Source organism: Ranitomeya variabilis, chromosome 4, assembly GCF_051348905.1.
Source record: "Ranitomeya variabilis isolate aRanVar5 chromosome 4, aRanVar5.hap1, whole genome shotgun sequence".
Classification (NCBI taxonomy): Eukaryota; Metazoa; Chordata; class Amphibia; order Anura; family Dendrobatidae; genus Ranitomeya; species Ranitomeya variabilis.
In genome coordinates, this window is record NC_135235.1 from 381,715,949 (window position 1) to 381,728,383 (window position 12,435).

At 39.7% G+C, this 12,435-nt stretch overlaps 1 protein-coding gene across 1 annotated transcript in view; it reads left to right on the forward strand.

Moving 5' to 3' along the window:
• The window catches only part of PATL1 (PAT1 homolog 1, processing body mRNA decay factor), a 131,099-nt gene that overhangs the window by 38,378 nt on the left and 80,286 nt on the right, over positions 1-12,435 (forward strand). Inside the window, exon 7 of the mRNA XM_077250815.1 lies at positions 6,763-6,846. Within this exon, the coding sequence (XP_077106930.1) occupies positions 6,763-6,846 (84 nt within the window). The remainder of the gene's footprint in view (positions 1-6,762; positions 6,847-12,435) is intronic.

The following is a 12,435-nucleotide window of genomic DNA, read 5'->3' on the forward strand; positions in this document are numbered from 1 at the left end:
TCTTGGGTACATACTATAGAATAGACTCCCACCTATCATCATCTATTTCTCCCAAATCAACCTCACACTTCTTTCTGGCCTTGATAGGGTGCCCTCCCAAAAAGGTGTGCAACAGATCTCCATATACTTCCGATAGTGCCCCCTTCATTCCACTATTTTTAAGTATAAAATCTAGCATTAGATCAGTCTGTATTTCTATAGGCCCTCTTCTTCTTTGTGCCTGGAATGCATGTTGAACCCGTGTGTATTGAAAAATATTCAGCCTTGGGTCATTCTGTATCAAGTGATCCAAATATGAATATTTTTTTTCCTGACGTCTTTAGATTTTTTTTATTTTTTGTTTTTATGAAGTACAACTTTAGTTAAATACAAATTAAAAGTTTTAAATTTTTTTTCTTCATCAGTTAATTTTTTACAGATTTCTAAAGTTTCAAAAAAGCGCAAATTTTGGCCTGGTATGGCTTTACATTTTTTATCATATCTCGGGCTAGAATTAAGATAGAGTTGAGAGAGGCATCATTTTTCTCAGAAAGGTACCGGCTTTCATTTAATATGTTACAAGACTATGTTTCTTTATATTTTGTTTTGGAGAAATCAAATTAAAAATTTTGATGCGCAATTCTGAAAAAAAGTATGTTTTAAAATTGTGAAAACATGCATGTGTGTTACTAGTGTTCTTGTTTATATTTGTACAGGGATTCAACTTGGGACCTATCAAATTAGTATTTTTTTTTTTTTAAGCCTTGAAACATCTGATTTTATGTTTGTGTGAGTTTCTTCCTTTTTTCTTTTCAAATTACAACTTATTGCATTCAACATTTTTATGTAACAATAAAGAAACACAAAAAACTACTGAATTGCCAGAATAAATACATTTTAATCATCATAACAACTTGCTCAGCATTTTCAACCTGAATTCATTGAACAAGCCAAAAGATAAAAGGTGATCATATCCTCAAGTGTGATTTTCTAAATACAGTCTCGTCCTAATTATATGTTAACAACAAGAACCAATATTTTTACCACCTATTTATACATGTATCATTTTTTTCTATTATATCACTAAACATGTCATTTACGAAGTGTTTAAGAAGAATAGTCCAGTAGTTAAATCCTTGTTCTATAAAATATGAACTAATCAAACAATTAATAGTAGGTTTTTACACTGGCCTGTTATCATCAATGTGTCCCTTCTAGTGGGTGAAATGTCATCTTGTCCATAAGCGCTCACTAGCAATGGCCGTTTCCTTCTGTGTCAGAGTATGTGCGGCTGTCATGGTGCTCGGCTCCACCTGAGTTATCTGATTTTTGTAACTTTTACAGTGTCTGGTTTTCTTGGATACACAAAGGATGGCGCTGGACCAGAAGGTGCAGAAAAGTCACTTCTACGTCTTCATTTTCACAATCTTTGGAGAGTCCAGTAGCCGCCACCAGCGCCGATCATATTCACAGGTCACATAGCCTTTTGTGTCATCCATTTCCGATCTTGTGCCGCCTTCTACCACTTCATGGACGTCACTGTCTTTATTTCCACTACATTGGATGACAGTCCGGTATTGCTGAGTCCCTGTGATGGGTTCTGCTTCCTGTAACCGATGTTATAACAAACTCTCCTCCTCCCCGTAGTCCTGGTTTGTACAATGCGTGAACTGGATGTTAAGAATATTTTTCTCCCTCCATTTGAGGAGTTGCATCGGTGTTAAGATTTGGTGTGAATACGGCCCGAGCTGCCGGCCTGTCATCTGCTCTGCAGTCACCGTCTACCCCTGGTCATTCTCAGCCCTAACAAAGCTTTCTCCTCTGTCCTCTCCTGCTTCTAAGCTTTAAAACAATAAAATAATACCGTAACATCTAGAAATCATGGATGATTTGGTAAATATGGACCCCACACTTCTACACCACAGGCTGAACAGATCTGAATTTGAGATTTTAGAACTGACAGTGTAATAGTTTTATTTTTTTAAACTATGATCCCATCACGATCCCAACATGTATTTTGGTACAGATGTGGCTAGGAGTATAACAGGCACATATGCAGTTTTTGAATTTTTTACATTAAACTTTTTTTCGGAAATGCGTTTTAAAGTTTTGCGTTTGCTTTCACATATGTAAAATATTATTAAATATACTCTTGTGGCATATCTGGTGAAAGCCTGTACAGTTCTGAGTAGTGGTGTTTATTTGGTTTCTCTATCTTTTTTGTAGCCTGAGTTATGAAGAGAAATGTAAAGGCAGGCAACACCGAAATTTGCACTTTTTCCAAACTTTGAAAATTAATAATAATAAAAAAAAAAGTTCTAGAATTTTTTTTTCTTCACATTTTGCATTCTCTGACACACTATCACCAAATAACAAAATCTCAAAAGAATTAAAAATATAGAGGTAAAAATCATTGGTTCACTTGACATGGAATGACCCCCTTGGGAACTGTATTTCCTCCTGCAACATTTCATATGACTTGATCCTCCCCCTGTAAATTAACTGACCTATCAACCCAATGCCCATTTAGGGTATGTGCACACGTTGCAGATTTCCTGCGGATCCGCAGCATTTTTTTTCCACGCAGAAGTGATTTACAGAACAATGTAAATCAATGGGGGGGGGGAAATGCTGTGCTAATGGTGCGGATAATTCCGCATTGAAAACGCAGCAGATTCAAAAAAGGACCATGTCAATTCTTTTTGCGGATCTGCAGCGTTTCTGCACCCATTGACTTCCATTGATTCCGTCAAATCTGCAGCAAAACCGCAGGATCTGAGGTTTTGCTGCGAAGTTGCATGCGAGAAACACTGCAGATTCGGAGGGGGAAGAGTGTGGGCGGAGACTGTGTGCGGAGAAGATGTGCGTGTCTGTGCAGGTGTTTGTGTGTCTGCGGAGCTGTGCGGGGTCTGAGGGTGTCTGCGGGGGGGGGGGGGGTGTCTTTGTGCAGGGGTCTGTGGGGCTGTGTGTGTGTGGGGCTGTATATAGGCAGGCATCTTCTGATGGGACTACTAGTCCCATTCCGCTATGCCTGCTACGGTAACAGGTAGCCAGATGATGGGACAGTATTGTCCCATCATCTGGCTACTGTGTTCAAGTGTTAAAAAAAAAACAACAAAAAACCATATCCAGTACACACATACATTACAGACGGTACATACAACATACATTACCTATTCACCAATCACCTAGTCCCCGAAGCCATCAATCACCTGTAAAAAATATTAAAATAATAAAACCAAAAGTATACTCCTTGATCCGATGTAATCCATGTAATAACGATTGTCCCACGACGATCTCCCGTGGAGAGCTGCGACCGCTTTCCAGGGGCTCCGGGATACAATGACTGAAGGTTTCCTTCTGCACTGTATCCCTCCGCCGCTGTCAGTACAGTATAGTTCATACTGTCACTTACAGCACAGCTGCGTGGGAAAATTCTCACGCAGTAGTGCTGTAAAGTGAGTGCAATGAACTCATTGAACCCTCAGTGATAACACTGCAGGAGCCATTGTCTCCTGTCAGTGTGTCACTGAAGGGCTATAGAGCGGTCACATCTCCTGATGTCACTGTTATATAGGGGAAATCGTCGTGGGACACTCATTATTAATTGAACTACGTCGGAAAGGGAGTATATAGTTGGTTTATTATTTTTTGCAGGTGATCGATGGCTTCGGGGAATTAGGCGTGGTTGTAAGTATGGTGAAATTAAGAATATTAAAATACTTTTTTCTGGCTGTATTTTTTAACTCTTTTCACTATAGGAATATTAATGTATACGTGTCTTATTGACACCTCTCCATTACTAACTGGGCTTGATGTCACCTTACAATACAAAGGTGACATTAACCCCTTATTACCCCATATGCCACCGCTACAGGGCAGTGGGAAGAGAGAGGCTAGGTGTCTTAATTGGCGCCATTTCTGGTGCGACTGGGTGCAGGTATTTGTAGCCCAGGCAATATTCATGGCCCTTCTCTAGGCTATGAATATCAGCCTGCAGCTGTCTGCAAAGCCTTTCTGGCTATAAATTATAGGGGCTATTTTAATAGCCAATAAAGGCTACGCAGATAGCTGTGGGCTGATATTCATAGCCTGGGAAGATCCATGGGCATTACCGGCCCCCAGTCGCCGGCTTTTCCACAATAAATATGTGTAGGTTTGATTTTTTTTTTTTATTATTTTGAATGTGGCGAAAGGGGGGTGATTGAACTATATATATATATATATATATATATATATATATATATATATATATATATATATATATATATATATATATATATATATATATATATATATATATATATATATATATATATATATATATATACACATATATACATATATATATATATATATATATATATATATATATATATATATATATATATATATATATACATATACACTCACCGGCCACTTTATTAGGTACACCATGCTAGTAACGGGTTGGACCCCCTTTTGCCTTCAGAACTGCCTCAATTCTTCGTGGCATAGATTCAACAAGGTGCTGGAAGCATTCCTCAGAGATTTTGGTCCATATTGACATGATGGCATCACACAGTTGCCGCAGATTTGTCGGCTGCACATCCCAAAGATGCTCCATACAAGGCAGGATGGATCCATGCTTTCATGTTGTTTACGCCAAATTCTGACCCTACCATCCGAATGTCGCAGCAGAAATCGAGACTCATCAGACCAAGCAACGTTTTTCCAATCTTCTACTGTCCAATTTCGATGAGCTTGTACAAATTGTAGCCTCAGTTTCCTGTTCTTAGCTGAAAGGAGTGGTACCCGGTGTGGTCTTCTGCTGCTGTAGCCCATCTGCCTCAAAGTTCGACGCACTGTGCGTTCAGAGATGCTCTTAGGCCTACCTTGGTTGTAACGGGTGGCGATTTGAGTCACTGTTGCCTTTCTATCAGCTCGAACCAGTCTGCCCATTCTCCTCTGACCTCTGGCATCAACAAGGCATTTCCGCCCACAGAACTGCTGCTCACTGGATTTTTTTTCTTTTTCGGACCATTCTCTGTAAACCCTAGAGATGGTTGTGCGTGAAAATCCCAGTAGATCAGCAGTTTCTGAAATACTCAGACCAGCCCTTCTGGCACCAACAACCATGCCACGTTCAAAGGCACTCAAATCACCTTTCTTCCCCATACTGATGCTCGGTTTGAACTGCAGGAGATTGTCTTGACCATGTCTACATGCCTAAATGCACTGAGTTGCCGCCATGTGATTGGCTGATTAGAAATTAAGTGTTAACAAGAAGTTGGACAGGTGTACCTAATAAAGTGGCCAGTGAGTGTATATTTTATATATATATATTTTTGAAAACATTTATTTTTTTACTTTTTGCATGCTTCAATACTCACCATGGGAGACTAGAAGCTCAAGTTGTCTTGATTGGCTCTTCTACATACAGGCAGTGATCAGATCGCCTGTATGTAGCAGAAATTCTCACTTGCTAAGAGCACCGACCACCAGGCTAGGGGTATATAGAATCCAGTCCGGTGCCTTCAACTGCGATAAGCCCTGCTCTAAGTAACCTTTACATGTCATTATTATCAGCTGATATTTTTGATTGAACAAAACTGCGTCTTGCTTCTTCACACTATTGATTTTAGGCTGTTGAATGGCATCGGTGTTTTTTTTTTTTTCTGTCCTTATGCACTTTACTACCATCTTTTGTATTTTTGTAATATTTTTTGCATCACTTGTTTCTAATAAAATTATGCTGTTTTGAACTGCAGTACTCCATCTTTCTCCTTATTTTTCATAGAGTTGGTTATTCCCTTTTTTGTGGGTTTTCTTGCACGATCTGAGTGCGATTCTTTTGCAGTTAAAATGCAACCTGGTATTGTTCCCACCAAACAGGGGGACTCTGACAAAGGCATACTGTTAAGCCCAATGTTGGAAAGGGGTTAATGGACTCTGTCTGAACATCCATTGTATATCAACAAAGTACAGGCTGTCTGTCAATCATTGCATGGCCAAACATTTAATGGGAACTGTCAGCAGGTTTGGCTGATCTAAGAAATGGCCACTGCCTTTCAGGTCTGATATACATCATTCTATGCTGTATATATACAGCATTCTATGCTGTATATAAGCTCCCAACCGGACCTGAGAAATAACTCTTATTATACTCGCCTGCGGTCCGGTGCGATGGGCGTCGCTGGTCTTGTTCCGGCGCCTCCCTTATGATCGCCACCCTCCTGCTTGCTTCTTGTGGATGACACGACCCCTGCATCATTCACACAGGCTCCCCGGCATCGCGCTCCTGCGCAGGCGTACTTCTCTGCCCTGAGGGCAGAAAAAAGTCCTGCAGTGCGCATACGCCAGGGCTCTTTGACCTTTCCCGACACCTGTGCACTGCAGTACTTTACTCTGAAAGATTTGGAGGAGTGGGCCAAAATCCCAGAAATGTCTGACCTCTAGATTTGCAAACAAAGGTTTCTGTACCAAATATTAAGTTCTGTTTTTCTATTGTATCAAATAGTTATTTCATCTAATAAAATGCAAAGTAATTATGTAAAAATCATATAATCTGAGTTTCTGGATTTAGAAATTTTTTAAGATTCTGTCTGTCACAGTTGAAGTGTACATACGATAAAAATTACAGACCTCTCCATTCTATGTAGGTGGGAGAACTTGCAAAGTTGGCAGTGTATCAAATACTTATATTCCCCACTGTCTAGCTTGTAATTTTATCATGTCTTTCTCAGTGTTTTCTTCAATGTATAAATATTAGACTAGTGTTTAGTTTAGATTTTTTTTCCGCAGAGTAACCCAGCAACGCTTTTGAGACACCCATTCCCTTCTGCCCTGTCCCCACTTCAGCGGGCACAGCTTATAGGAGGAGCTCAGGTAACCCTCATCTGTCTCTTTACGCGGCGCTATGTACTGTCTGTCTCTGTGTTACCTGATTTCGTCTCATGAAAGGGACAAGTAATGTATATTATTGACCTGAAAGGTTTTTAAGCAGAATGAATCAATTGCACAGTTGAAGTCTACCTTTAATACGTTTTCAGATCACAAATCTTTTGCCATGTTTATTTTTTTTCCATGCATGATTTACAACACCTTTTTAAAGGAGTACACCTGGGAATTAAAACCGTATTCACATTGACATACCACCAAAAACTATGACTAAGTTTACACTGGGCATTTTTGCAGCATTTTTTTGATGCATCTTTTATGCAAACTTACAGTACCAGCAAAGCCTATGAGATTTCAGAAATCTCATGAGTACACATTGTTTTTTTTGGTTTTTTTGTCATTGAGATTTTGTGCTTTGAATGTTTTTTTGCACAATGGAGCATGTCACTACTTTGAGTGTTTTTCACCCATTGAAATGAATGGGTGGTGAAAGAAATCCTGAAATAACGCACCAAAAATGCATGTATCATGCTGATTCTATGGAATAGGACTTTTTTGAACATTATCGGCATGTATAAGAGACAAATCTAGCGTGCCAAAACTGCCGCAAAAAAACAAGGAAAACATGCTTTTTTTCTGCACCTTTTTCCTGCCAATAGATCAGGTTTTGCTGCAGAAAGAAATGGTGAAAAAACACCTTGTGTCAACTTACCCTTAAGGCTCACATCCATAATAGTGTTTTTAGTTGTCACATTGTTATTCAGAACGAATCACTGTAAGAGAGACGCTGCTCCTAAGGCTGTGTGCCCACAATCGGGATATAGCAGCTTTTTGGACTCAGTGTATTTTCAAGCAGGTAATCGGTATGTGTTCATTGAACTATGCGGATTTACCCCATGTAATGAATATCTGTGGGTGAGACTACATGGCGAAGACGAGGGTCTCCGCTGCAGATAACTGACATGCTGTGGCTCACAGACCCACACCGCGGTTGTCAAATCTCAGTCGGCATGGGATTTACAGATCATGGCCCCCCCCATCATTATCAAGAGGCTCATATGTGGAGCTACACAGACCACACTCCCTGATCTGTGACGTAATGTCTCAAGAGTGGGGGCCAATCTGGATTTGCATATGCATCAGGTTGGGCAGTTCTGAATAGCACAAACTGTGACAATGGAGAACACTACTCTGGATGTGAGCCGTTATCATATTTGAAGTTGTCAGTGTGAGTCCTCTTTATTTTCCTGGAGTACCTCTTTAATTTTAAGAGTTGTTCTGTTTTTTCCTCAGTGGGGTTCTTTTGGATAGAAGAAGAATTTGTCGGTGCAGTGCCTGGTTGGCCTCTGCATATTCTTCTCATTTACACTTTGCAGGCCTAAAGAGCATTTTTTTTCATTAAACCAGGTTTAAAAATCCTAGGAAAAACTCCCTTACCAATGTTTATTTTATTCAATGTATGGAGTAGATTTGAAAGATAAGAAGCAATCAAAATCAAGATGTGTAACATGTACACATGTTTGTGGTCCAGTATAAGAGGAGATTCAGCAGTAATCTTTTTTTTTTTTCTGCTTGTGGATCCTGGTCTGTCAATAATTCAGGACACTTACAACATAGTTGTTGAGCTGAAGATGTGCTGCATAGTGTAAAAGGACTCAAAATTTCTCCTACACATCGTGGACATAGACCAAGGGTTATAGCTGCTAGGAGGTGGATACTAATGGATACCAAGTAGATAAACCAAAGCTACTGTACCAGAAAAGTTTTTAAAGCAGATTTGTGTGTGCGTATATATGTATACATTTGTGTGCGTGTGTGTATATACACAAACACACACTACCATTCAAAAGTTTAGGGTCACTTAGAAATTTCCTTATTTTTGAAAGAAAAGCAGTATTTTTTCAATTAAGCTAACATTAAATGATTCAGAAATACACTCTATACATTGTTAATGTGGTAAATGACTATTCTATCTGCAGTCGTCTGGTTTATAATGCAATTTCTTCATAGGTGTATAGAGGCCCATTTCCAACAACCATCACTCCAGTGTTCTTATGGTACTTTGTGTTTGCTGTGTAAGGCCAGCCTCACACGTCCAGATAATTCCGGTACCGGAAAAATTGGTACCGGAGTTATCCGTGTCCGTGTGCTCACGTGGCACATCAGTGTGGCACACGTGCGGCAGCCGTGTGCCCACTGAGGACCACACGGACCGTGCAGGAGACAGCGCTAGAGATAAGCGCTGTCCCCTGCATCTGGTGCTGAAGCCGGAATTCATTCACCTATGGGAGGTGGAGCCGCATATTCATCACTGTAATGAGCGGCACCACGTGACCGCTCATAAAGGACAAGCTGCGGCGCTGAGAGGAAGCATCGAGGGAGCTGGGTGAGTTTTATTTCCAGCGGGCGGGCGCACAGGGGGTGGGAGTGGGGAGGTTGCCGGCAACTTGATTTTAACCAGAATAAAAATAAAAAAACAATGATTTTTCATTCCTTCTCTCCAGCGAACGCTGCTGGAGAGAAGAAATGAATGGAGGCTTTAGCACCACAAGCTGGGGGACAGCGCTTACTGTAGCGCTGTCTCCTGCACGGCACACGGACGGCACAAGCATCCGTGTGCGGTATGTGTTTTACACGGACCCATTGACTTTAATGGGTCCGTGTGATCCGTGCGCTCCCACGAACACTGACATGTCTCCGTGTTTTTCAAACGGACACACGGTCCGTGAAAACACGCTGACATGTGCAGAGACACATTGATTTTAATGTGTCTACGTGAGTCAGTCTCTCCGGTACGTGAGAAAACGGTCACCACACGTACCGGAGCCACTGACGTGTGAAAGAAGGCTAATGGATGGTTAGAATATCTTTGAAAACCCTTGCTCAAGTATGTTAGCACAGCTGAAAACAGTTTGGCTCATTAGAGAACCTATAAACCTAACCTTCCTTTGAGCTAGTTGAGAATCTGGAGCATTACATTTGTTGGTTCCATTAAACTCTCAAAATGGCCAGAAAAAGATCTTTCATGTGAAACTCGACAGTCTATTCTTGTTCTTAGAAATGAAGGCTATTCCATGTGAGAAACTGCCAAGAAACTGAAGATTTCCTACAACAGTGTGTAGTACTCCCTTCAGAGGAGAGCACAAACATGCTCTAACCAGAGTAGAAAGAGAAGTGGAAGGCCCTGCTGCACAACTGAGCAACAAGAGAAGTACATAAGAGTCTGTAATTTGAGAAATCGAAGCCTCACAGGTCCTCAACTGGCAGCTTCATTAAATAGTATACGCAAAACGCCAGTATCAACGTCTACAGTGAAGAGGCGACTCCAGGATGCTGGCCTTCAGGGCAGAGTGGCAAAGAAAAAGCCATATCTGAGACTGTCTAATAAAAGGAAAAGATTAATATGGGCAAAAGAACACAGACATTGGACAGAGGAAGATTGGAAAAAAGTGTTATGGACAGACGAATCCAAGTTTGAGATGTTTGGATCACACAGAAGAACATTTGTGAGATGCAGAACAACTGAAAAGATGCTGGAAGAGTGCCTGACGCCATCTGTCAAGCATAGACGAAGGGAGAAATGGGGATTTCCAGCACATCCATCCAGTTTGAGTAAAATAATCAAAATTTATTTAGAACATTTTAAAAAACAACATTAAAAAGAAAGAGAGAGGAACTCTCTTTGCCTGACGCGTTTCTGGCGCACCACGGCGCCCTTAGTCATAGGAACTAATATGACATGAATACACAGGTTTATATATGACAAGGAACCAATCACAGACATAGCAATTAAATTTCATTGGAAAAAGCTGCAGCTAAATTCACATAACAAAACTTTACCTTATTTATCAAATGTCTTAGAAATACACTAACATCTGTTCTAAATTACCAAAAAATTCATTAGTTGTTCAATATATGTAAAAAAAATATTTTTGTAATTCATACCATGTGGATATTTGGTGTCTAAAGTTAGAATCCAAAAGGCTTCCCGCAGAGCTAATCGCTTCCTCCAATCTCTACCTCTAGGTGACTGACTAACCCTTTCAATGCCAAAAAAGGAAAAATCTGACAGATCTCCCTGGTGCACAGAGATAAAACTTTACCTTATTTATCAAATGTCTTAGAAATACACTAATATCTGTTCTAAATTACCAAAAAATTCATTAGTTGTTCAATATAAGTAAAAAAGATCATTTTTGTAATTCATACCATGTGGATATTTGGTGTCTAAAGTTAGAATCCAAAAGGCTTCCCGCAGAGCCAATTGCTTCCTCCAATCTCCACCTCTAGATGACTGACTAACCCTTTCAATGCCAAAAAAGGAAAAATCTGACAGATCTCCCTGGTGCACGGAGATAAAATGTTTTGTGGCCCCAGAATAACCTGGATTTCTATTCCTTACATTGGCTATATGTTCAGAAATTCTCTTTTTGATTTTCCTAGTGGTATAACCTATATAACAAATATTACAGGCTTTGCATTTTATACAGTATATAACATGATCAGAATCACAGTTGATAAATGATTTTATATTATAAGTAACATTGTGATTTGAAGAAAAAGAAGTAACCTCCCTCCAAGAGGAAAATTTTGATGAAGAAAAAATACAGGACAAAGATGTGCAGGTGCTTTCATCTAATCCTGCATATTATCCCCTCCAATCAAGAGTCCCTGCTCTAGACTTGTTTCAGACCTTAGTAGAACAGGATTTGAAAAAACTACATGCTGAAACACGAAATACTAACCATCGAAGTAACTTGAGTAAAATTCAATCCCAGGCTGTGAGAGATTTACAACACAATTATGATCTGACAATTCGCCAGTCAGACAAAGGAGGTTGCATAGTAGTTATAGATACTGCATTATACTGTAAATTGATAACATCTATTATACAGGATACCAGCACATACACTTCTATAAAATCTGACCCCACATTGTCTTTCAAATATGATATGACTGATATACTGAATAATGCACAGAGATTGGGGGTCATTGATAACAAAATTTATAAATGGCTGCTTCCGGAACATCCAATTATTCCAATTTTTCATGGGCTCCCAAAAACACATAAAAATGTTTTCCCTCCACCCTTACGACCTATAATCTCTGGGATGGGTTCCCTAAATGAGAATCTCAGTCATTTGATTGATGAATATCTTCAGCCTTTAATCCCAAGGATTCCAGGGTATCTCAAAGACACCTCATCAGTTTTGAAGGTTTTTGACACCTTCCAGTGGTGTCACAATTATTCTTTTGTGACTTGTGATGTCACAAATTTATATTCGTGTATTCCCCACTCTTTGGCTATGACAGCAATTGAATATCATCTAAATAAGTATAGCAGTTACTCAGATTCATTGAAATGGTTTATTCTTGCGTCCTTACATTATCTACTAAAACACAATTTTTTCATGTTCCAAAATAACTACTATATTCAAACCATGGGTGCTCCTATGGGGTCTAAGTTCTCTCCATCTTTAGCAATTTTATTTATGGCATGGTGGGAAGAAATTTATATATTTACGGATGATAATCCATTTCTCCCATGCCTTAATTGGTATGGGAGATTTGTGGATG